Source organism: Zalophus californianus, chromosome 5 (assembly GCF_009762305.2).
Source record: "Zalophus californianus isolate mZalCal1 chromosome 5, mZalCal1.pri.v2, whole genome shotgun sequence".
NCBI lineage: Eukaryota > Metazoa > Chordata > Mammalia > Carnivora > Otariidae > Zalophus > Zalophus californianus.
In genome coordinates, this window is record NC_045599.1 from 27471321 (window position 1) to 27498479 (window position 27159).

Genomic DNA, 27159 nt, shown 5'->3' on the forward strand with positions numbered 1-27159 from the left:
ATTACTTCAACTATTTAGCACCTTTTCATATTTCAGTATACAGCAGTTAACAAAATGAACCACATACCTTTGTGGAGTTTATTTTGTGAGGAAGACAGTAGTGTAAAATATACACTATACAATGGTAAAGGCGTAATGGAGAAAAAGCAGGAAAGCGGGATAGGAAGTAGGGTGCAAACAGCCTCCACATTTCCTACAGTAAGTATCTGTTACTTTTTAAATTTTGTAACTTGAAACCCCCAGTATATGAAAATGCAGATTTAAAATTCCCTTACAGCCTTGACACATGCTTTGGTCTGTGTATTCTGCGAATGTTTTTTAAATGTAGGCTTAAAAATCAGAAGTTCCACTTGATTGATTTGCAGGAAAATCATTGTGGCATGAAGCAAGACATTTGCTGTACCCATAGCTTCACCACTCTAATCTCCGTGATTCCCACAGAAGGATCCTCCAGAGACACAGCTGAACTGCCCTTCTAAGGAGAGAAGGGCCCCTGTTCTCTTGAATCTCGTTTCCCTTAACATTTATCTGGCCCCAGTAACAGCTCAGAAACACACAAACTCTGTGTTAAGAAAACTAAGAGGTCATTCATGTTGGTTTCCCTAAGCCCACCACAAGCCTAGATAGACTGAATGGTGCCCTTATTGCAAATCCTCCATGGTAGCCAGGATACAAAGTCTTCCCAAATTCCCTTGGAGCTTTCCCTTCTCTTGAGTACACAAACCACCACTCAGTTTAATGAATAAGCCTCTCGATTCCAGCTTCTGCTTGTTGGCAGATTCAGACAAAGGCCTTTTTCTGTAATAAACACACCTTCAATCTTCTCTTCTTGGTCCACTTTCTTCCTTTTGTCCCCATACCAGTGTGTTTTGGTTCTTACTGGTGAGATATCATGAACTCAAGGAATTTTGCGCAATATTCTGACATGCTGCATACAACAGGCAGATACTTAATACGTAAGTGGGGAGGGAAATATACCCTCAATATTCAGAGGGTCCTATGTACATTTCAAAATACCAGCTCACTGGATGTACCCAACAACCATTATAAGCCAAAATCTCTGGACATATTCAGAAGTTCACTTTGAAACATATACAGATCCTCATGAACCCAATGAAGACAGTATGACAGGGACGCCTGGGTGGCTCAGTCATTGAGTGTCTGCCTTTGGCTCAGGTCATGAGCCTAGGGTCCTGGGATCGAGCCCCACATTGGGCTCCCTGCTCGGCGGAGAGTCTGCTTCTCCCTCTCCCACTCCTCCCCTCTCGTGCTCTCTCTCTCACTCCCTCTCTCTGAAATAAAATGGATAAAATCTTTAAAAAATGTATTTAAAAAAAAAGACAGTATGACAAATACTGAGGCCAGCAAGTTTTGGATGGCACAAAATGGTTAAGTAAATCTGATACTTGTTTGGCATTCACTTCCAAACATCCATAAAAAGGAACTCTGCCTAAAAATATGTATTATTGAATAGGAAAAAATGTTCACATTTACTGAAGCTGGTTTACCCTTCTACTTTGTAAATGTTTGAAATTTACACCTTGTCATTTTTTTTAAAATCTAAATTGCAGAATTCTAGAACCCCAATGATCCATGCCTTTGTATAATCCCCTGCCCTTGAATGTGGGAGGGACCTGTGAATATGACAGGATATCATTACTGTGATTAGGTTATTAAAGGGCACAGACTTTAAGGGGAGATTTTCCTCAGAGAGCCTCACCTAACCAGGTGAGCCCTTAAAGGGTTGGGCAGTTATAAAATGAGTAAGTCCTGGGGCGCCTGGGTGGCTCAGTTGGTTGAGCGACTGCCTTCGGCTCAGGTCATGATCCTGGAGTCCCAGGATCGAGCCCCACATCGGGCTCCCTGCTCACCAGGGAGTCTGCTTCTCCCTCTGACCCTCCCCCCTCTCATGTTCTCTCTCTCATTCTCTCTCTCTCTCTCTCAAATAAATAAAATCTTTAAAAAATAAATAAAATGAGTAAGTCCTGGGGATGTCATGTACAGGATGGTGACTATAGTTAATAATACCGTATGTATATTTGAAAGTTGCTAAGAGAGTAGATCTTAAAAGTTCTTATCACAAGGGGAAAAACTTGTAACTGTGTGGTGACAGATGTTAACTAGATGTATTGCAGTGATTATTTTGCAATATATACAAATACTGAATCATTATGCTGTACACCTGAAACCAGGATGTTCTATGTCAATTATACCTCAATAAATAAAAAATAGGGGCACCTGGCTGGCTCAGTCAGTCAAGTGTCCAACTCTTGATTGCGGCTCAGGTCATGATCTCAGGGTCACGGGATCAAGCCTTGTGTTGGGCTCCGCGCTGAGATTCTCCTCCCCCCGCATGTATGCACGCGCACACGCGCTCTCTCAAATAACTAAAATCTTTCTTAAATAAACGAATAAATACATAATAAAGTTTTTAGAAGGGTAAGTTGTGGCTGGCGCTCTTCCTAGAGATTTCAAGTGTGAGAGGGATTTGACAGTAAGGGAATTCTTCCATTCCAGCTTTGAAGATGGGAAGGGACCATGTGGCAAGGAATGCACTGGCCTCTATTTGCTGAAAGGACCTCCTACCTGTTGGCCAGCAAGGAAATAAGAGACCATTATCCTACAACAACTAAAAAGAGTTGACTTCTGCCACAACCATGTGAGCCTGGAAGAGGACCCCAAGCTCCAGATGAGAACAGTCTGGCAGACATCCTTATTTCAGCATCATGAGAATCTTAACAGAGAACCCAGTCACACCGTGCTGTATTTCTGAACTACAGGCCTGTGAAATAAATAACTGAGTGTTGTTTTAAGCAACTAAATTTGGCTAATTTGTTATACAACAGAAAACTAAAAATCTCTCTCACACACAGTGCAAACACAAATGTCAAACAAACGCCCTGTTTACTTACACTTTTAATAAAGACAACAGAATGAGGTTTCAATATTTTATTCAAGTTTTACTTTAAGTGATGTTAATTACAGCATTTGAAGGGGAGGATCTAATTCCACACAAAATGGAAGACTCTAAAATGTACCCATTAAACGGCTAAAAAATAAACCAAGTGGCAAGAATAGAACAAGTCCAATTTAGATTCCGAGTGTTGTCACAATGTGATTACAGTCACAGAGACTCTTCCCAGCTCAGAGCTGGGACTTTTAGAAGCTATTTCATACTCTGGTGCAGGGGCAGAAAACCACAACATGAGAGGGAATTAAGTCCTGAATTAGTGGCTTCATCACATCCATCTTCTCTACCCCAAAATGGGACAAAAGAAACAGCTACCACAGCCTGCAGACTACTTTTGTTGTAAAAGAGGTGATGGACTGGGGTGGAAACAGGTCAGGAAAATCTGTCTAAAAAAGTCTCTTTCAGATGGGTTTATACACACCATCAGTGAGTCTCTCCTTCCTTCGGGTAGGAAACCCAGTTCAATTCTCAGGAAGTCATAATTTCATTCATGTACTCCATACCAATTAACAAAGTGCCTATAAATTATCAGCTTCCATTTGCAGCCATTTCTAGATAAAAAAGAAACCTGAACTCTCTGGAGGGGCCACCAAGCTCCCCCCAAGTCTACAGCTGAAAGAACTTTTCATGGACTTGGGTTTCTTCTGTACCTCTGAAAGGGTAACACCTTAAAGCTGAATCATCTTTAACCTGGAGGTCTAACATGATACTTAGCAATACTTGCATCCCAGACATACAACATTAAAAGGTACACTAAATTCTGAAGGTAGCTAGGCTCAAAATAGTTTAAAATTAAATGACTGTACAGTATTCATTTATGCCTGAAATTCCAGTCCTAGACCAAGCTTGTGGCCGCCAGCATTGACATTCTTGCCATCCAGCAGAGCGGATAGGGTCAGTTTGATACCTGCAGGGGGAAAAGTCCACGGGGAGAGGAAAAAGGGAGGGAGGGAGGGAGGAGAGAAAAGATAAGAAAGGTCAACACAAGAAGAAAGGTTAACACACGGAGGCACGCTAAAGCACACTGGCAAGACCACAGCGAAGTCAGAACCCACTTCAGCTGTGTGTGATCAGCAAGGCAAAACCACACGGCCCGTCTTACTGATCACCATCGGAATAATTAATTGGTAGCCTGGAATGAGCTTATAAAACACTAATTATTATTCCACAGCCTCCCCAAATCCACTTTCAGGAGTCCACTTGACTTTGTCCTCTCATCGTACCCAGCTACAGTAATCTCTCTACCACTGGTACCAGGCAGCAAACTTCTTCAGCAAAAATGCCTTGAAATGAAACCCAACCATGAATCAGACTCCAAGGTCTCCCAATCAGCGTGCACACAAACACACATACATGCACACAACTAACTGGTATTTACCCTACAATAGCTTGATTCTGCCATCATGCAATCTTAGAATTTCCAGAGCTCAAAGACCCAATTTGACCAAACTAAACCCAAGATGGCACCATCTCCGTAGCTCTAACACACCAGGGGCTGGTCTAGCCAACTGGGCAGAGGAAACCTGCATGACAGTTGTACAGTGAGGATGATCTATGCGCTAGTTTTAAGAACCTGCTGGAAATAAGTATCAAGCATTACGTACACACTGGAAAAACAGATAAAAAAAATAACCAAAAGTGTAATGTATGTTAGCCTTCGCCTTTTTCTCTCATACTTACTTCTATTCTCCAAATGTTTTATAATGACTCTATACCCTTTTATAAACACTTCATTATAAAACTTTACATACGCTCATCTATAATGTACAATACAGGCATTATATAAGCAGTAACATAAAGAAGCAAACCAGCACCCCAATTTTTCTTTAAGGCAAAGAACTGATTTCACTAATTTATAAAAGCAACACATACCTGGCTTTAGGGTCTGAGTGTATCCTAAACCTATCAGGCTGGAGTTGTTCACTTTAGCCTAGTCAAGGAAAAGATCAGAGAGAGTGAAATTGTTAAGTACTTCATGTTTCCATCTCTAAAACGAGCAAGAGCTTTGTAATCAACCAACCCTGGACTTCAGTGTCAAATGCTTTTTCATGACCACTTTGTTTATGGGATTCATTAAATTTAACATGAAATTTATCAAATCTGAGAGCTAAGTCTCAGAAAAAAAACTCAAAGAGTCAACACAACTGTCAATTAAAAGGAAATTATTATTTATTTAATTGATTCCTGAAGGTATGAATGCCCAATTTCATTTATACTGATTAGGTCTGTATTTAAGTTATAACAGGTGAAGACACTTTCATTTGTGGCCAGAGAAATAAAAGCCTTTCTTATATGGAAGATTTCTTCAGAATCTATTTGTTAGGATAAGGGAAAACAGAGCAAATGTCAGATGGAGTATTGAGGTTTTTTTTTAAGGCATAACATTGCTAGAATTTTGCCTTCATAGGGGCTCCTGGGTGGCTCAGTCAGTTAACCATCTGCCTTCAGCTCAGGTCATGATCCCAGGGTCCTGGGATAGAGTCCTGCATCGAGCTCCCTGCTCAGTGGGGAGCCTGCTTCTCCCTCTGCCCCTGCTCGTGTGCACTCTCTCTTGCTCTCTCCCGCTCACTCTCTTTCTCAAATAAATAAAAATCTTTAAAAAAAAGAGAATTTTCCCTCATGAAAAAGGGAAAAATCACAGTAACAGGGCGCCTGGGTGGCTCAATCGGTTAAGCGGCTGCCTTTGGATCAAGTCATGATCCCAGGGTCCTGGGATCGAGCCCGCGTCGGACTCCCTGCTCAGCGGAGAGCCTGCTTCTCCCTCTCCCTCTGCTGCTCTCCCTGCTTGTGCTCTCTGTCAAATAAATAAATAAAATATTTAAAAAAAAATCATAGTGACATGAAGAAGGTTCAGCATTGCCATGCCTGAATTTAAAATGTGTATTACAGCAAAAGAATGACTTAGCCAAGTCACCTAAATTTCAGCACTTAGTGAATGCTGATTAATAATTAAGTTCAGGGGTGCCTGGGTGGCTCAGTCAGTTAAGGGTCTGCCTTCGGCTCAGGTCATGGTCCCAGGGTCCTGGCATCGAGCCCAGCAACAGGCTCCCTGCTCAGCAGGGAGTCTGCTTCTCCCTCTCCCCCTGCTTGTGCTCTCTCTCTCAAATAAATAAATAAAATCATTAAAAAAATAATTAAGTTCAATAAAGCAGTTGAGTCAATAATAATTTTGCCCTCATTCTTCTGAGTTGTAGGGAAATCTGGGCCTCTCTGGCCCCTTTCCGGTGAAATAAGGAGAGGTCAGGAGCAGAGCCATCTCAAGCCATGAGAACACCAAGTCCTGGAAAAAGCTGAGGCTACCGTGGTGCATGTTTTCCTGCTTGAATGCCGTTTTCAGACCTGACAATTCCCATGAGAAAGAACAAAGCAATGGGTAGGAAGATCTCCCGGCAGACAGTGCCCTATCTGGCTCTTCCTTTTTGCTTATCCCATCTAATTACTAAGGCCCCTTTTCCTTTGTTTCTAAGTGCTTAATGTGAAGGGAGCCAGATTCGTTGCCATTTCAGACTTCAAATGGCCTGTTTGTAAATTACGTAAGGACCGTCCTGCAACACGAGATTGCCTCATTCCACCCCAAAAGGGATGCAGCTAGCAGTGCCCTGTGACAACAGATGAATTCAACAGGATTTAATGCAAAAATCGTACAGCAATTCAAAGGTCTGTGAGCAATGCCACTGAGTCTGCAAGATTAGATGCCAACTGCTAAATGGCAGGGCCTGGTTTCTTAATATCCAATACAGGAGCTGGGCAAGAGAATGAGAAATGAGAAGGAAAATGAACATTTAAAACCTTCAAGTTCAAAGTAAACCCCTTTACAGTCTGCAGGAGGAACAAGGGCTGATTAGAGGAGGAGGCTCCCCAGCAAACCATCAAGTCCAGACCCCAGCACTTACCAACTGTCTGCCCCATCTGCCCTCGATCTCTCTGAATTTCCAGTTCCTCATTTGTGCACAGAAGGTTGGGATGATTATTTTTTTTTGAAAAGGCACCTACCTCAAGTGGGCTGTGTAAGATTTAAATACAGTAACGCGCATATAACGGGCTGCACACAGCACCTGGCACCCACAGTCACCACTATTACTATTAGCACTTTCCTCATTTCAAACTCTTTTCACAGGGAGAAAATCTCTAGCCCAAGCATGCAACCCCAGCAATCCAGAAGGATTACAACCCCACCATCAGGTGGAGCCTGGGCAACGCATGATTCCACAGGTACTCACCGAGAAGCAGGCGTCAGGGTCGATCTGATACTTGGCCGCTATTCCAAAGCGAGTGTTACTATTTCCTGCTGTCCAGGCCAGATTGACAGCGGTCTCTAACTTCTTGTTCACCTTCTGATAAATGGAGCCACCAAATTCTGTCCCATCGTTTCTGCAAGCAAGCATAGCATGGATGCTAATCCACCCCCAAAGGCAGGCTGCAACTGGGCACAGCTGTTCAAGTCTAACAGAGGACAGGGATGCTGTAAATGAACCAAAGTGATCACAAAGCAGGTACCCAAGTAGGGAAAAGTCTGATAGAATTGGAACAGACACCAGCACTGGGAAGATTCAGAGGAAGGGAAAGGCTATTTGAACCATCACCAGCAACACCCAAAGGCAGGAAGCTCAGGCTACATGCAACTTGAAGCTTGCTTCCAAAATATTCTTTAATATAAAAGCAACGGGGCACCTGGGTGGCTCAGTCAGATGAGCGTCCAACTCTTGATTTCAATTCAGGGCATGATCTCAGGGTCATGGGATGGAGCCCCGAGTTGGGCTCCCCTGCTCAGTAAGGAGTCTGCATGGGATTCTCTCCCTCTGCCCCTCCCCTGTTCATACTTTCTCTAAATAAACTGATATAGATAGATAGATAGATAGATAGATAGATAGATAGATAGGTAGATACATAAATAAATACAAGCAAGTAAGACCTTGAGATTCTGGGGTTTTTTTTGTTTTTTTGTTGCTGCTACTGCTAATGTTATTACTTTTATAAATGTATCTATCATAACAATAGTAAGGACACAGAAGCAAATGAGAAGAAAATGCAATCAGAAATGGTAAGAAAGGTTGAGCCCCTCGTATTTTTCAGAAGGCAGGTTATAGCCCTTAGCACCACCAGCTGCAGCCACTGCTGTGAAGACACAGTCAAAAGCGACCTGACCCCTTGGAGGTGCCATGATGACAAGAGCTTAACCTGCGATTCAGACTTGTCCACCTGTGCGAAACCCTTGGCCCAAACTCTCAATATCTCTACAGTTCTGACGCGATGAAAAAGGAGCTACTTGGTGCATTACAAAATGTCTCTTTCAAAAACAGAATGAAACCCAACTGGGACAAACTCCTTCCTCTCTTCCAAACACACCATATTGACTCCAGCCTCTGGAAATATCCCCCTCCCCTCTTCACATTCTTAACATGAAACAGTGTCAAAATTCTGCCTCATCACTTTGGGTGTTTCAAGTAGAAATGTCATCAGAAACTGGTTAAGGCAGAGCCCATGTGCTTTGGAATTCAGCAAAGAGCTTAGAACTCACTAAGCTCTCCAAGGTTGCTGATTCATTGCAAACTCTGATCCTCACCAATACACTCTCCCTCAAGTAGATGCTCTATATAAATACATTCTAAATGCTCAAGTTTTCCCCTGAAATTCAACCATACAGACATTGTGCTTCCAATAAGTACAGGTTGAGCCCAGGCAACCCCTGATTCACAGGGAATCCTAACTTCTTCAGAAAATCCGAGTACGCTACAAAATAGCAGCTTGTCACAACAGATTTTTGAGTGACTTCAGTATAAATGAAACAGGAATATTTTACTGGATTCACGTTTGTCCAAAAAATGTCAGTTTTTTTCAATATATTCTAAAACCAGCAACACTGCCTTCCTGTACTGAGCTCTCAAAACTATAAACAGAGGGAAGTCATTGCTCAAATTCAACTACATAAAGCACAAAGAACGTCTATTACACATCAGGGCCTCTACAAGCACCAAGGCAACCCAGATTAGCTGTGTCAGCTGTTTCTACGCCAGCTAAAAATAAACCATGTACACGTATTAAAAATCACATACGTGGGGAAAACAGCTAACAGCCATTATTATTCCTATAATTGGTGCCCATTTCCAATTCCAAACCAAGAAAGACTTTCCATTTCAGTCAGAACTCTAACTTAAAAAACCCTTCTATTGCTTGTGCTGTTTTTCCTGTGACATTTTTATGTTACCTTTTTTGAATTTATATCTTTTATTTTTTACTCTTTTGGTGTACATTTCTATGGATTTTAACACGTGTACAAGATTTGTGTGACCACCACTAAAATCAGAATACAGAACAATTCCACCACCCCCAAATCTCATACCACCCCTTTGTAGTCACACATTCCCACTCCCAACCCAACCCTGGACTGTCCTTCACTATGGTTTTCCTGTGATTTTCTAGTTTTAAAAAATTCAAAAATTATATTAATATCTATTATATTAATTCTGTTATGTTAATTACATTAATTAGAGTAGTCCTCCCTTATCTGCAGGAGATATGTTCCAAGACCCCCAGGGGATGCCTTAAACCACAGATAGTACTGAATCCCTATATAGACTATGTTTTCTCCTATACATACATCCCTGTGACAAATTTTATAAATTAGACACAGTAAGAAATAAGGAACAGTAACTTCTATTATTTTAATAAAATAGAACAATTAATATACTGTAATAGAAGATATATGAATGTGGTCTCTCTGTCTCTCAAAATATCTTATTATACTACATATACCCTTTTGGTTTTGTTTTTTTTTGTGGGGGGGGTGCGGGCAGAGGGAGAGAAAGAATCTTTTTTTTTTTTTTTTAAGATTTTATTTATTTATTTGACAGAGAGACACAGCGAGAGCAGGAACACAAGCAGGGGGAGTGGGAGAGGGAGAAGCAGGCTTCCCGCTGAGCAGGGAGCCCGATGTGGTGCTCGATCCCAGGACCCTGGGATCATGACCTGAGCCGAAGGCAGACACCCAACAACTGAGCCACCCAGGTGCCCCGAGAGAAAGAATCTTAAGCAGGCTCCACACCCAGCACAAAACCCCACACTCACTCAATCTCACGACCCTGAGATCATGACCTGAGTTGAAATCAAGAGTCGGATGCCTAACAGCCTGAGCCACCCAGGCGCCCCCATATACAACCTTCTTGGGATGATGTGAGATGACCCAAATGCCTACATGATGGGATGAAGGTGAGGTGAATGACAGAGACATGTGACACAGCGCCAGGCGACTACTGACCTTCTGAAATACATCAGAAGGAGGATCATCTACTTCCAGACTGTGGTTGACTGTGGAACTGTCAACTGACATCATGAAAGTGAAATGGCAGATATGGGGGAACTACCAGATAAAAATTCTTCAAAAAAGTTTGTAAATGGAAATGTTACTAGATCTTTAAGAAATCACCTCTTTACTGACCTCTAGTGGAAAAAAAGAAAATTGGTAAAGTTGTCCCCCACTAGCGCCACAGATTAGTTCCTCACGCCTACGGGGATTTTAGGCTGATGTGTGTTTCCATTCGCCTAAATCAACAGCACTTCACTTGAACTCCCAAGGTTGATTTACAAGGGGCTCTCTAAACTAACTTGCACTTTTCTCTCCCCTTCACCGTACTGTCCGGTAATTAATAAACTTTTGCATGCTATGCCATGTGGAAAAAACACTACGCAACTGAGCTCATCATCCCCTAACCTGTCTCTCAGATCTGCATTTCATTAAGCGCGGCAACCTGACCTCAGGCATCACACTGAGAAAGACAGCGGCACCTTTCCCCGCCATTTTGTTACCAAAACCCAAAGGTGTTCAAATGTCCACAAGAGGACACTAGCATGGAAGGGACACCCCTCTCGATGGACATCATGCCACTGCTGTAACTGATCAGTCATTCTGTATGTACCAGCACCAACAATGACTGTTTCTAGAACACAAAGAACCTAAGCCACTTCCGGAAATGGGCTGGTGGGAAACAGAAAAATGGCCCAGCAGGCCATTTGGTTCATCTGATTCCAGCACACTCACTTTAAAGTGATTAAAAATTGAGCTTGGAAAGCAATCTCCCTTCTGCACACACTCACACACCACACCCACGTACACTTACACGTTAGTGTGGAGCTGGAATTCGTCAGTCTTGTAGCCAACCGCAAAGTTGCTCTGGGTCACTCGAGACTTTGCAGTCTCAAAATTCATCTGGTAGCCAGCCAGCCAGCCTTCATATCCCAGCACCACAGCACCCCGGACTGAAGGACCGGCAATGTCGAAATCCACGTCACAGCCCAGGTTGATGTGCTCCCGCTTATACCCTGTCTTGATTTTAGCATTTTTTTTCCTGAAGGAAAAGAAATTGTATTAAGATCACAAGCTAACTCACCTTGCAACAACCATGCCAAGGAGTGTAAAAAAAATTTGTTTTAAATCCCAGTTTACATAGAGGGATGGGGGGCAAAGTCGGGGCCCAGATCTCCCGTACACAACTGCAGTACCACAACGGCAGAACACAAGTTCTCTAACCAGAATCCAGTCTGCAGAAATGCCACAATAATGAAGTGAGAACAGAGGCAAGAAAAGCTTGGGGGGAAAAAGCGCTAAATAATTTTCTTTTACTAACCTCTCCCTATGCTTAATGTAATGGCCTACACAGGCATTTATTAGAGAGAATGCGACCATGTAATTATGAAACAGATGTTTCTTTGCTATTCTCCATGTATGAAAAAGATACAGTGTTATCTGTCATGAAGGCAGGGAAACAGCAGCTTTACTTTGTGGCTCACTTTCTAAGTAAAGAAAGAAACAAATACTAGATAGATCCCGTCTACGTAAATATAACAGCTTTTAATTCAGTATTCATGAGATCCCAATGAGAGACCTGGATACTGATGTGCAACCTGGGGCCCTGCAGGCATGGGGGCTGGGAAGCCCTGCAAGACAGAACAAGTCGCAGGTCTTGTCTGCTAATCCCAAATTTGCATATATGACCAGATCAGTGCCTCCTGTGCCTACTGCTCAGGAAAGGTAGGTGAGTCATGTCCCCTGCAAATATATTACCCTGCCTTTACCAAAGGTCAACACCACACCTATCAAATAAAAACTATTTTCTGTTATTCAGCTACAAATTGGACATCCTCCCAAAGCAAGGTGCATTCTCAGCAGCGACTGGCATCTACACAGCCTTGTCCAACCCAATCTCATTCACGCTGAGATTAAAGCTTCATCCCCAGCACCCAGACTCTGGACTCTAAATACCATTCTCTCCTAAAAGGCACCAGTGCCCCTTGAAGAAACAGCAGACTACAGGTCAGGACAGGAAATGTGCGGGGTGAGCTTGAAGCATTTATCAAAACTATCAAAGACTACTGGGGTTGGAGCACAATGACTTGAGAGCTAGCCTGAAGAGATTCCTAAGGGCTTCAAACATGAAACAATGAGTTCATCTTTAAGAATAACACCAGCAATGGATTGAAACATAACAAATATGTATAAATCTATGAATTCATTCATACTGACACTTAAAACACACACACCAGTCATCTTCAGAGACTAGAGAACCAAACTGTTACTTTGAAACAATAAATTAAAAAGGAAGCAAACATTTATTCCACCTTTCCTACACTAACTCTATCTCAAGGTAACCAATGGTTTATGAGAAGTCTCTTTTTATTGAAATATTCTAATACATGAAGAATGAATGACTGAAGTAGAATTATCACCAATTTATAATCCTTAATGAATGAATTGTGAATAGCACTAACTTTAACATACAAAGAACAAACCAAGCCTTCTACGTCCAAGTCATGGAAGCATAGAGCACCACTTATATTTTACCACTACTTTACCAATTCACAGTAAACATGGGGGACAGAGGAACAAGTTAAATGGCACCACAGAGATGCAAACAGAAAAATTTAGTCTATATGTAATCTTATGGGACAAATGATCTAGTTTCAACAAATAAATTGCAAGGGGGGGTGGGGAAAGGAGGAGAATCTACAAATTAAAGAGATTTAAGGAGCCATATGAACTGCAATTCTGCATGGACAATTTTTGATTCTGTAAAAAAAAAAAATGAAATCATGTAAATTTGATCAGGCTAGAGATTTATTAATTTTTTACAATGTAATCATATTGTGGTTATACTTTTTTAAAAAGGAATCAATAGGGCGCCTGGGTGGCTCAGTTGGTTGAGCGATTGCCTTCGGCTCGGGTCATGATCCTGGAGTACCGGGATCGAGTCCCACATCGGGCTCCCTGCTCAGCAGGGAGGCTGCTTCTCCCTCTGACCCTCTTCCCTCTTATGCTCTCTATCTCTCATTCTCTCTCTCTCAAATAAATAAATAAAATCTTTAAAAAGGAATCAATATTGTGCTTGCTTCAGCAGCTCATATGTTAAAATTGAAATGATACAGAGAAGATGAGCATGACCCCTGCCCAAAGATGACATACAAATACGTGAAGCGTTCCATATCTTTAACTCTAGAGAACACACTGATGGTTATCAGAAGGGAGGGGGGAAGGGGATAGGAGGGCACTCGTCATGATGAGCACCAGGTAATGTATGGAATTGTTGAATCACTATATTGTACACCTGAAACTAATATTAAGACTGTGTGTTAACTACTTGGAATTAAAATAAAAACTTAAAAAAAAAATCCTATCACTTAAAGATGCATATTAAAATATTTACAGATGAAATTATGTGACAACTGTTATTTACTTCAAAATAATCTGAGGGAGAGATTATGAATGTATAAATAAAACATAATTGGTTATGGGTTGATATCAGAACATGATGAGGGCTTAACATACTATTTTGCCTTTTTTTTTTACTGCTTTCTTTTGTATGTTTGAACTTTTCTATATTAAAAAATTTAAGGTTAAACATTCCAAGTCGTCAATGACAGAATTTCAGACATCATAGCTGAAAATAAAGCAAACACCATTCATAAATGACAGCGACACTTGCAACTTTTGTTCAAGTTGCTTTGGTGCATTTTCTCAAGCTTTGAAGGAAAGGAGTAACAACCAAACACATTCTCTCTCAACAAGAAAAACTCAAAATAAACCTATGCTGGTCTGCCTGCTCTTTGGAGGAAGAAGCCTAGGTTTTGGCTTATCCAAATGGCACCATGCTAGTAGGTTGATTGATGAAAGACAGCTGCTCAGAGGCTGATATTTAGAAAGAGAAGGAGACCAAGAACTATAAAGACCAGTCATCTTATAACCACCAGGTAAAAAGCTGCTGCCAATCACAAAATGTGCTGCCTGTGGCAGGACCTCTGAACAGTGGTGTGCACCAGCCACACCTGACCATTTACACAGTGCCTCCCTTACACTGTTCTCAATGAATTCTGGCAGGAACACAAAGTCCCCAGAGAATGGACAGTGCTGGGGCAGTGACTCAGGTTTCTCTCCAGGTTCCTACTCCCATGTAACACTCCACACCTTTGGAGTTTTCCCTCTTTCAAACATTATTGGGATTTTTTTTTTTTAAGCTATTTCATGGTGCTAACTTGACAAGCACCTGAGCAAGGCATGACTGATTTCTGGTTAACAAGTTGGCTTTTTTTCCTGTGGTGGGTACCCAGAGTGGGTGCGGTCTGTAGATATCTTGAGTCTGCAGCCTCATCCAAAATGTGGTCTATGCTCAGCTCCTTACAGAAGCCAGGATGCTTTCCCAGGCTAACCCCCTTAGTAGTTTTGGAAAGCCAGCTTTCATTTCCAATCTCCACCAAGTCATCAAAACCTGCCTCAAATACCCAGGAGCAATATGGATACAACCTTGGTTTCTAAACACCATTCTTCAATAAAAGGAACTGAAGTTCCTTGGAGAAATGCCTGATAGCAGGACTAGGGAAGAAAAAACCGAAGATAAGCCTGGTACATCTTCTTAAGTAGAGCTCAAAAGAAATGACAGGGGATTATAAAAAACACAGGATGTCAACTTATGCCCAATGGCCATATCTAAAACAAATGAGTATAAAATATATTATGGTAATGGATTATAACCCACAGAATAAAACAAATGTTGATGGATCCATACTGATATAAATAATTGATTAAATAAATAAATGGAGAAGAAAGAGCTCTCCCTTACAGTAGAATCCCAATTAATAAATGCAGAAGGAATTATGGGAAGAGAAAATCACCATCCTCCAAACATAATTGTTGCAGGCAAGAATCACCAACGGATACTAACTTAGTCAAAGGATAAGAAACAGAATATTTGCGGGCGCCTGGGAGGCTCAGTTGGTTAAGCGACTGCCTTCGGCTCAGGTCATGATCCTGGAGTCCCAGAATCGAGTCCCACATTGGGCTCCCTGCTCAGCAGGGAGTCTGCTTCTCCCTCTGACCCTCTTCCCTCTCGTGCTCTCTATCTCTTATTCTCTCTCTCTCTCAAATAATAAATAAAATCTTAAAAAAAGATGTAAAAAAAAAAGAAACAGAATATTTGCATAGTCTCAATGTATCTCCCAAGATAAACTTATTTACAAAGAGAAAAATAGCTTCATAGAGAAACCTCGCAAACACCACTTTAATCAAGTGATCAAAGTTAACGTCACTACTAACGAGGCATACTGACATCTATGCCCTGACATCACGCACCAAGAAAGACACAATACAACATCACTTCTGTGGCTGCGAAAAATGCATAACCTGAGTTTCACCATGAGGAAACATCAGACAAATCCAAATCGAAGGATTCTACAGAATAATTGGCCAATCCTCTTTAACACTGCCAAGGTCAAGAAAGACCAAGAAAGACAGACTATGTCCCAGATTAGAGGAGACAAAAGAGATTTAACAATTAAATGTGATCTAGTATCCTGAACTGGATCATGGACCAGAAATAAGACATCAGCAGGACAACAGACTAGTTAACTGTATGAAAGCCATATAAATTTCCTGGTTCTGATCATTATACTGTAGTCATGTAATATGTTAACATTAGGAGAAGTTAGGCCTAGGAAATAAGGGAACTCTACACACTATTTGGGCAACATTTTTGTGTATGTTAAGTATAAAATTACTTCAAAATAAAAAGTTAAATTAAAAAAATGTTCCTCTTATGTGTATTACTGTAGGACCTGGAGACTTCTCTGCAAACCTCCCAAACATAATGGGAAATCCCTTACAAATTCCAAAGTGTGCCATCTCAGGGCAAAGTCCTAGGCAGCAAATTTAAGCAGGTGAGCACATCCTCCTGCCTCGCATGGTATCAGAGGGTCTCTCTGGGTGACCTCTCCCATCACGGCAGGGTGCCTGGAGGGAAGTAGGCAAGGAAAAAAGCAACACTCCTGCGGAGAAACTACAGCAGAAATGAGAACAAGAGTAAATGCAACTCCTGCCCAATGGTCTGTCATCCGTAACAAAGTTACAAAAAGACTATAACCTCCAGAGACAGAAACCCTGTCTGCCCAGTCCCTTGTAGTTACCCACATGCAGTACAGGCTCAGTAGACCCTTCCTCTGAAAGACATCTGTCAGAAGGGAAGAAAAGAAATAATATGGAATGGCAAAAGATGAAATTCATAATGCCACTAAATGTACACTTAAAGACTGCTGAGATGGTAAATTCTGTGTGTGTATTTTACAATTTTTAAAAACTAACAAATGAAATTTGGTATATGCCCTTGAGCCTGTCAGCTGTATGCAAAACAACCTTCCCCATGTTTAAGAAACCTACTGCTCTGAGTGGTTAAAAAAAAAAAAAAAGTGTGCCCTTCTAGCCACTTTGAAAAGCACCCAGGAACTGAGGCAACCAACATACCATCTTGCCTCCTAATGAGAGCCCAATAACTGTCAAGCCTAATTGCTTTGTGGCGGCGGCGGGGGGGGGGGGGGGGGTGTGCACAAAGAGCAGCCTCAGTCAGGAGCCACCCTACCGTCAGAAGCCACACTCTCTCAGTGCTCCGAAGCATAAAGCTGGGGAGAGGACCCTCCCAGCCTGAAAACTGGGGGTGGCAACAGTGATCGCTTAGCCCCTGCTTCCAAACCTCGCCTGCTACCCTACAGCCTTGGCCATTTGTTCTAGCAGCAACCTCACTCACATGGAACAGCATGACTGGACCCCAAGTCCTAGAGCCCTCCACAACTGAGGCTAGAAGAACCACAATGGGCAGCCCAGAGCCTTACTGTAACACACAGCTATATGTCCTTGCTTAACAAAAAAAAAAAAGAGGGAGATTCTTACCCTGTGTTTGGTGAGAAGGATGAATCAAAGGTCAGCTTCAGTCCACGTGCAAGCTGAACGGAAAAGAAATTTGCCAGGTTTAGTCAAAAGGCAGGGAAACAGATGTCAATGAACAAAACTATGTCTTTTCCCGGGTGACCATTACCTGATCTTCCACAGTGATCTCTGTGCCTAGTGTGTTGTCAGTGTTCCATTTCTCTGTAAACGTCAGACCATATTCGGTCCATCTGTACTTGGTTTCCAGACTGCCGGTCACTTTGGTGGTCTCAGTGTTGGCTGAACCTGAGCTCGTAAATTCCTTTAAAGGAGAGAGAGAGTCACAGCCTATATGCCAGCAGGATGCCACCCTAAACAGAACGTACGTCCACTTATGTAAGGATGTGTGGGGGCAAAAACTATTCCTATAATTTGATTCAATATTTAAATACAGATAAGGCTAAAGAAGTCTGTTGATTAAAGGACTCTTTTGGGGAATTCTTTGTCAGGAGACAGCTTCCTTCCTCCCTGGTAAAGCTTTAGTCTAGAAAGGAAGGCAATCCCCCTTCCATCCTATTAGAGAGAAAAGGCACTGAGCTAAAGATGACACTGCAGTAAATTAACCCCAAAACTTCCTCCTTCCCAACAACTGCCACACGTACAATCTATAAGGGACTACTACTACTAAAGGGGCACCTGGGTGGCTCAGTCAGTTAAGCATCCGTCTCTTGGTTTCGGCTCAGGTGATGATCTCAAGGCTGTGAGATCGAGCCCCACCATCTTTGGGCTCTGCTCTCAGCGGGAGTCTGCTTGAGATTCTGAGATTCTCTTCCTCACCCTCTGTCCCTCCCCAGCTTGTGCATGCACGCTCTCTCTCTAAAATAAATAAATAAATCTTTAAAAGAAAAATAAAAGGGGGGCGCCTGGGTGGCTCAGTCATTAAGCGTCTGCCTTCGGCTAAGGTCATGATCCCAGGGTCCTGGGATCGAGTCCCACATCGGGCTCCCTGCTCGGCGGGAAGTCTGCTTCTCCCTCTCCCACTCCCCCTGCTTGTGTTCCCTCTCTCGCTGTGTCTCTCTCTGTCAAATAAATAAAGAAAATCTTTTAAAAAAATAAAAAATAAAAGGAACTACTAAGATTTTTTTAAATAATTATGTGGCACTGAAATCAGGTCAATTTTTTTTATTAAAGATATTTATTTACTTGAGAAAAAGAGAGAGAGCATGCACAAGTGGGGGGAGGGGCAGAGGGAGAAACAGGCAATACAAGGCTTGATCCCAGGACCCTGGGATGATGACCCGAGCTTAAGTTAGACATTTAACTGAGCCACCAAGGAGCCCTGAAAACAAGTCAGTTTTAAAATAAGAAACAAGGAAAAATAAAACTGAGGCCTGCCAATTGAGTATTAAAAGCTGTTAAATTGGAGGGGGGGAGGCTGGGTGGCTCAGTTGGTCAAGTGACTGCCTTCAGCTCAGGTCATGATCCTGGAGTCCCGGGATCGAGTCCCACATTAGGCTCCCTGCTCAACAGGGAGTCTGCTTCTCCCTCTGACCCTCTTCCCTCTCGTGCTATCTCTCATTTTCTCTCTCTCTCAAATAAATAAAATCTTTAAAAAAATAAAAAAAAATAAAAGCTGTTAAATTGGGGAGCTGTCGGCAGGGTTCCCCTGGACCACCCATCCCCTAGAGGATGCAATGAATGTGACAACCACAGCTCTCCATAACCAAGAAGGGCCTTTCATCTGTCTTTGCCACCCAGGACATGGCAGCTATTTACTGATCTTACAATAAACACCCATACTCCACGTCGGTCAGACAACTTACCAGTCCATTCTCAGATTTTGTTTTCAAGTCAAGTTTTATTAAGCCAAATCCTAAACAAAGAAGATGGTAACTATTAATAGGTTAAATAACTAACTTGAGAGTAGCATCTCTGCCTCCCTTCTGCTTTTCCAAAATGCCATGAGTGTGTAGGGAGCCCGTTTCCGCTGCTGCCTGCCTACGTGTGGAGCTCAGGGGCCACCAAACGGTAGTAGAAAGAAAAGGCACAGCAACCCCCAGGGCCCCACCTGCACTCCCAGCAGAATGTGAGAAACAGGTACATGACAGCATGAGCACATGCCTAAGAATGGGCTACATTTAGAAATCATACTCCACTGCAACAGCACACACAGAGCTGCTCCCACCTGTGGGAGAGAAAATCAAAATGTCCACTTGTCTATAGTAATTCATGAGCCTGCCCCTACCGGGTACACAAACCAGAACTACTAGCCATAGAAAGCTTATCTTCTTTTCCCCAACATGAAAGTTCTAAGAGCTGACTGACCCACATCTCTCAAAATGTGATGGGTCAAATCCAAAACATGCCAACCCAGCCGGTGAACTGAAACACTCACCATAACCCTTGGTGAAGACATCCCTGGCAGATTTGCCAAGATCAGCATACGTGGGAGGCACAGCCATCTTCTGCTACAATAAAAGAATCACCAGAAGAAATACATCAGTAATTAGGGAAATTAGTTTTCCATCAATAAAAATTATTAGCTGTAATTAACAACCAATAAAAAATCACCGGCTCAAAGTTCCAGGTGTGCACAGGGAAGCCTTACTATCTCATGCTTCTCCTTGTATCCAGAGGTTGAGATACCTCATAAGTTTTTGTTGATAGCTGATCAGCCTGCCTTTAGATCTCTTCTCCATGGCATCCCCAGGACTGAGCACAAGCTCAGAATATAGCAGGAATCAGTTAATGTTTGCTGAACGAATTAATAGTCAAAGACACATTCCCATGAGCCAACTACTTAGTGAACTGCAGGACTCTTGCCAATAAAACATATCTTCTTACAAAATGTCGGCTGCTATGACATTAAATGCACTGAATAGGTATCAGAGCTTTTTCAGGCCAAACTATTTTCCATACGGTTCTGATTTCATTCATTCAACAAAATATTTACAGAGTACCTACCATGTGCCAAAATGAATGTAACTTTTCAAAAAAACTTTGCATTTCAGAGGAACACATTTTTTGAGTATCATATTCCCCACAGAGAATACAGTAAAATCAATTAGGCAACTCTTCACCTGGAAGGAAACGAAACTACACACACCCCTGAAAATTTAATGTAAACAAACATTTGCTGAACTGCAATGGGACTTTATTTATTTATTTATTTATTTTTAAGATTTTATTTATCCGACAATGAGAGACACAGCAAGAGAGGGAACACAAGCAGGGGGAGTGGGAGAGGGAGAAGCAGGCTTCCCGCGGAGCGGGGAGCCCGATGCGGGGCTTGATCCCAGGACCCTGGGATCATGACCTGGGCCGAAGGCAGACGTTTAACGACTGAGCCACCGAGGCGCCCCTAGGACTTTATTTTTAAAACCAACTATCGGGTGGGCACACGGGTGGCTAGTCGGTTGAGCATCTACCTTCAGCTCAGGTTATGGTCCCAAGGTCCTGGGATCGAATCCCACATTGGGCCCCTTGCTGAGCTGGGAAGCTGCTTCTCCCTCTGCCCTTCCTGCTCATGCTTTCTCTCTCTCTCTCTCTCTCTCTCTCAAATAAGTAAATAAAATATTTTAGGGGCGCCTGGGTGGCTCAGTTAAGCGTCTGCCTTCGGCTCAGATCATGGTCCCAGAGTCCTAGGATCGAGCCCACATCGGGCTCCCTGCTCGGCGGGAAGCCTGCTTCTCCCTCTCCCACTCCCCCTGCTTGTGTTCCCTCTCTCGCTGTCTCTGTCAAATAAATAAATAAAATCTTTTAAAAAAATTAAATAAATAAATAAATAAATAAAACCATCAGAGGCAGCTGGTGGCTCAGTTGAGCACCCAACTCTTGATCTTGGCTCAGGCCATGATCTCAGGGTCGTGAGATGGAGCTCTAGGTTGAGCAAGGAGTCTGCTTCTCTCCCTCTCCCTGAGCCCCTCCCCCTCCCCCTGCTGTCCTGTGCTCTTTTCTCTTTATAAAATAAATAAATAAATCTTTAAAACCAACTATCAAAGTACTACTTGAAATTGTTGCATACCACTAAGTCAATCAACAAGCATTTATTAAACACCTCAGTGTTCAAGGAAGGTGAGTAATTCAAAGAGTCCTTGCCCTAAGGTTTTGCTTTGACGTATTACATACACAGAATTAAAATCCTAATCCAGGGCAGCACACACAGTGTGCTCCATCCAGGAGGAGAGGAGCCATGAGAAGACAACCATCGCCTGCATCTTCTCCATTTCCAGAATCATTAGCTTCAATTAGCAGAAATTCAATAAACCCACGTATGGTTCCATTAATTTTTTAAAATACAGTTATACTGGGGCACCTGGGTGGCTCACTCGTTAAGCGTCTGCCTTCGGCTGAGGACATGATCCCAGGGTCCTGGAATCGAGCCCCGCATCAGGCTCCCTGCCTGCTCTGCAGGAAGCCTGCTTCTCCCTCTCCCACTGCCCCTGTTTGTGTTCCCTCTCTCACTGTGTCTCTCTCTCTCTGTCAAATAAATAAATAATAAAATCTTAAGAAAGAAAATAAACAACTCTAAACTTCCACCATTTTAAATTATAAAATTGTGGTCCAAGTCCTATTTTACTTTTTGCAGAGGTTTTGCTAATTCAGCCTCAGCGCACTTTTGTGTCAGTGCAGAGCGGAGTGGAGCAGCCAGTGAGCTGTTTACGCTATCTTATTTTTGTTGCTCTTGTTAGTTCTTGCACATGATCAAGCCAGAACCAAGGATAGCTCAGTCCGCATTAGGGTCAGGCCACGGAGAACATGGGGGAAGATCTATTTTAGGCTGTCCCCATTGGCTGTTTCAAGTCTGGGGACTCCCCTCTCCTGACCTGTTCCCCTCCCACCCCAAACAAACCTCACAGACACAGCCACCCCTGGGACAGACCAGGAAGCCACCCACCAGGGCCTCCAGAACAGAATACTGCCAGCCAAGGCATATGTTCTGGCCACAGATGGCCCTGGTACCTCCCAGGAGAAGCACTGACACAACCCTGTGTCAAAGGCTGAGCTAATGCAGTCCTGAGGAAATCTGCACAACATCTCAGCGAAGGGCCCACAACATTCTCCACCCCAAGCAATGCTAACAGGAATCAGTGGACTGAGCACCCCTCTTGAGTGCTGCTCCTCCCTAGCTGGCCACAAATTCAGCCCCAGGGTGAGGGGAAGAGCAGCACGATGGCAGTATCTCCCAGTGAGCTAAGACCTCCCTGTACCTCGGGCACCAGGGCCTTTCCCAAGTACCCTCTGCTGGCTCTAGGGCCCACCTAACCAGACAGGAGCAGCTTTCATATCTGGACTGGTCTGTCCCTCAGGGAAAAGGCAGATTACTCATCATTTAATGCTCCCCCAAATACCCTCACTCATCACTAAGCCCCGAAACCGAACAAGCAAAATCACCTGTCAAAAAAACAACAACAACAACAAAACCAACACACTGCAATGCCAGCAAACGTCACCCTAAAGTACATGGCCATTCAAGAGATTCCCATCTAAGGACAAGGGAATTGGGCCCACAGAGGCAGCTTGGATAAGGCCAGGCTCTCCGTGTGGCTGCCACTCAGCACCCCGCAGGGAAGATGCACAACCACCACCCGATGAGTGGGGAGCCAAACCCACTCCTGGACCTGAAGAAACCCCCACCAAGGAAGGCAAGAGGATGATGACTGCCCCTTCACTAAAGGCCCCCAAATGCTGTGCAAATGTAGCTTCCCCCCTGCTTTTGGTGCAGTCTTCTGCTCTCCCCGCCCAGTCTCCTTCTGCATTTTTTTTAAGGTTGATTGATTGATTGATTTGACAGAGAGACACAGAGAGAGGGAACACAAGCAGGGGGAGTGGGAGAGGGAGAAGCAGGCTTCCTGCGGAGCAGGGAGCCGGATGCGGGGCTCTATCCCAGGACCCTGGGGTCATGACCTGAGCCAAAGGCAGACACTGAAATGACTGAGCCACCCAGGCAGGCGCCCCTCCTTCTGCATTTATCTGAGAACTGAGGCAAAGCCTGAGGCAATCTGCCTCTGAGCTCAGCTTTCTTACAACTGCCAACAGCACCCAGGAAATGCCCATTTTTACACAGTTCTCAGCACCCACTGCAAAAACAATTTTAGTGTAGAAATAAAAGATTCCCATTCATGGTTTCTCAGGCCGGGACCAGAGGAAAGAGAGCTTGGCATCCTGCTTTCTCACGTATCCTCCTGCCTGTGCTGAGGCTGAACGCTGGCCCCAACCCCTACCTCCACCCAGATCAGCTCCAAATCGTTCACCATCTGTCTCTGCAGCATCCACCTCATGTGCCTTCAGAAGCCCGGCCTCTGGAGGCTGAGCACAAAGCAGGGCACTCTGATACAGGAAGGCAGGCAGGCAGGCCTGGACAGATGGGAATCAGAAGGCTGCCTGGGAAAGGCAGGAACCCATTTGTCTTCAAGGCAGAGCCTGGCAGCCTGGTTCCGGAGGGTACATGGGACACAAGGGATGGACAGAACTGGGCTGAGCAGACCCGCCCCCAGTCACTGATGACTTTGAGAAAGCCAGTAAGTCACAGTAGGAGACAGGAGTCCGTGGTATCCCTCCACAGCCTGCTAGCCTACCTACCCACCCATACCCTGGCTGACCTTGAACAGATTACGCAAGCTCCATTCCAGCTGAGGAATGAAAATCCAGCCCACACTGGAAGCTCAAAGGGTGGAGATAGTATATCGCCCAGCGCGGCCTGCATAACACTTACATAACCTCCGCCTTGGGGAGACTCATCAGTAGCCTGGTAGTGACAGCGGCTCTGCTTCCAGCGCCCCCACCACTCCCACGGTGCACACCTACCCCCAAATCACACCCTTGAACTCAAAGCATCCCAGAGCCTGTCATGCCTAAATTTATCCAAAATAATGTAAAAAGCTATGTGTCAAAGATGACAAGCCCTGGCACGTAGCAGATATTCAATATAAATGTCTGTTTAATGAGTAATGTGCAAGGAGCATGAAAGTATTTTTATAGTAGGAGGGAAAAGAATAGAAACTTAGTATCTGACAAGAGGGTTTAAGTAAATGACAATGTAGCCAGGCAGTAGGCTCTCGCTCTGCAGGGATGCTGCAGCCCCACCAGGGATTGGGGGTGGAGAGACCCACAACCAGCACAACCAGCACCCTCCACCCCCACCGTGGCCTAAGGAGAGCTCAGTTCCGGCTGAGGAGACCCTAGTGCCTTCAGAAGTGATCACTGCCACTTCTGACCTCAGAACAAGGCATGGACTTTATTCTAAGGGCCTCAGGGAGCCACTCTAGAGTGAATGACACATCTGTGTTTGAGATGCTCACTCAACAAACAAACTGGTAAAAACATAAATGAAAACATCCACTATTGGTGTGGAAAATGGTCACTCCCGCTCACGCCAGGTGTTAAGTACTTTGTACAGTACAGCCCCTTTGGAGACAGCTGCTGGTCAGTGCCTAAGTGGGCATACATTAACCTAGTGGCAATTCTACTGCTAGGAACCCACCCAAGGCACCCAAAGATGTATACATGAGGATGCTCACTGCAGCATTACTTATTAATTTTTTCTTAAGATTTTATTTATTCATTTGAGAGAGAGAGAGAGCATAAGAGGGGGAAGGGTCAGAGGGAGAAGCAGGCTCCCCGCTGAGCAGGGAGCCAGATGTGGGATGGAGTCCCGGGACTCCAGGATCATGACCTGAGCCTAAAGCAGTCGCTTAACCAACTGAGCCACCCAGGCTCCCCCGCAGCATTATTTATAACACATAAGCCAAAAGCAACCTAAATGGCCGACAGGGAAATGAATGAATGAAATTAGAGTACTTGCAAACTAAGGAGTATCACGTGGTAATCAAAAAGAATGACTTGGATTTATGCATGGTGGCAAAGAAAGCCATCTTTGATATACAGTTGACCCTTGGACAACAAATCTACTTATATGCGGATTTTTTTCAACAAATACAGTATAGTACTATAAATGTATTTTCTCTTCCTTATGATTTTTTTAGTATTTTTTTCTCTAGCTTAGTCTACAGTAATATAATGCATATAACATACAAAATATGCGTTAATTGGCTATATATTACCCGTAAGGCTTCTGGTCAACAGTAGGCTATTAGTAGTTAAATTTGGGGGAAGTCAAAAGTCATACAAGGATTTTCGACTGCGTGGAGGGTAAGCACCCCTAACCCCCATGCTGCTCAAGGGCCAGCTGTAGTTAAATGAAAAAAGCAAGTCACAGACAATGTGTAATTCCCTGTTATTAGAGGAAAACCCTTTTACATGCACGTCTGTATGTTCATACATTTGCAAATGATGGAAAAGCTGTAAGCCCATCTGTAAATTGTGGCTGCCTGGGAGCTGCTTGGAAAGGAAAGGGGGTTTACAGAAGGAGTGGAGTTAAAATAGGATTTTCAATGTTTATTCCACTTCATTATTTAAGTTGTTGGTATATACTGGTAATTTTTTTTGAGGACAGAAAACTAAAAAATCCAACCAATGTGTGTGAAATTGAGCTATGCTGCCTTCACCACACTGCAGTAAATCCCATTCTAAAAGGCTGTTGCAGTGCAGATGCCAAAAGGAGAAGCCATATGGAAAGTATCTACCCTGGTTCCAAGAACGGTTCAAGCTACACTCAGACGGCAGGGCTAACAGGCAAGGCCTAGAGGGGGCACATTCTACTCTCAGGTGACCAGGAGGCAGAAGAAGGGCAGGATCCCCTAATTTTAGCATACATGAGAATCGCCTGAGCCACTTGTCCAAAAGCCTCCTTCCCTCCCTCTCAGCCTTTCCCAGCCTAACTTTTGTCTGCAGAGGGCAGAAGGATCCAGGTGCCCTCAGAGAGCGCACGACCAGTGCACAGGCCGACACAGGGAGCAGGGGAGCCTTAAGCTCAGTCAGGAAAAGTCTTCTGAGCAAGGTAACACCCAATGGGTTGAGAGACACCACCTTCAAGGGCAAAAGTACAACAGGGCTAGGACCTAAACACCAGGAGCCTCCCTGCCATGGCATTTCCCAGCCCATCTGGGCACCCAGGCAGCAGGGTACAGTGACTACTAGAAGGAGCTATGAGCCTGGCAGAGGTTCCACCCGCACCAGCCTCTACTAGCTGTGCAACTTTGGACAAGCCTCTGATAAACTTAGACTCCCAGGGTCTCACTTTGCTCATCTATAAAACAGGGCTAACAATAGTGCCTTTCTACCAGAATTACTGCAAAGATTAAGTAAGTTAGGTAGGCAGAGCACGTGGGAGTGTCTGGCACACAGTGAGCCCTCCATATATGGCAGTGCTAATCATAATCCATTATTCTGGATATTCTTTTTTCTTTAAATACTTTATTTATTCATTTGTCAGAGAGAGAGAGAGAGCGCGCACAAGCAGGGAGAGCAGCAGGCAGAGGGAGAAGCCGACTCCACACTGAGCAGGGAGCCCGATGCGGGACTCGATCCCAGGACCCCGGGATCATGACCCAAGCCGAAGGCAGAGGCTTAACTGACTGAGCCACCCAGGTGCCCCTATTCTGGATATTCCTTGTTTGCCCCTCCAGATCCACTTTCCACCTCCATCCTGCTCTATGCCCCAAGAGCTGATCATTATGGACTGCTATCAAAGGCTATGGCTGGTTTTGGTCAACAGGAGGTACCAGAAGAAGATGGGAGAGCAAGGCCAGGGTACTCGTTCCCCAAGCTCCCTCCCTGCTGGGGCTCAGGTGGGCACTGACTCCTGCCAAGGGGCCCCGTCCAGGTTCCAAAAGACCCAGAGTGGGGGCTGGGGGGGCACACATCACTTGTCAGGTGCTCCACACTGTGCTCACACCTTTGTAAATGATCCCTTCGTTATGCCTTCTTTGATCACCGCACATAAGTGTGCACCTGATTCCTGCAAGGACCCTGACCAACAGAGCAATCACCTCCATCACCATCACCATCCTGTATTTCCCTTAGAAAGGGAAAATTGTAGGAAAGCCTTTGGTTCTGCTGTTTCTCTTAACAGCATTAGAGGTGGTTTTTCTGAGCAGAACTGGGCCAGCAT

The 27159-nt window shown here is 44.0% G+C and overlaps 1 protein-coding gene and 1 non-coding gene across 4 annotated transcripts in view; one reads left to right on the plus strand and one right to left on the minus strand.

Annotated features, from left to right (window-relative positions):
- Positions 1-2934: 2934 nt before the first annotated feature.
- The window catches only part of VDAC1 (voltage dependent anion channel 1), a 29659-nt gene continuing 5434 nt past the window's right edge, over positions 2935-27159 (minus strand). For 2 of the 3 annotated variants that reach the window (XM_027605263.2, XM_027605262.2), the window contains exons 2-9: positions 19543-19615; positions 18971-19020; positions 17317-17469; positions 17172-17224; positions 11086-11313; positions 7192-7342; positions 4844-4901; positions 2935-3878 (exon numbers count right to left, since the gene is read on the minus strand). In XM_027605263.2, the coding sequence (XP_027461064.1) occupies positions 3787-3878; positions 4844-4901; positions 7192-7342; positions 11086-11313; positions 17172-17224; positions 17317-17469; positions 18971-19020; positions 19543-19609 (852 nt within the window). In that variant the 5' untranslated portion in view covers positions 19610-19615 and the 3' untranslated portion in view covers positions 2935-3786. The remainder of the gene's footprint in view (positions 3879-4843; positions 4902-7191; positions 7343-11085; positions 11314-17171; positions 17225-17316; positions 17470-18970; positions 19021-19542; positions 19616-27159) is intronic. The other variant, XM_027605264.2, reaches the window with a different exon arrangement.
- Positions 13344-13450, plus strand: LOC113930003. Its single transcript, XR_003522389.1, has one exon. It is a non-coding gene; the product is annotated as a U6 spliceosomal RNA (small nuclear RNA).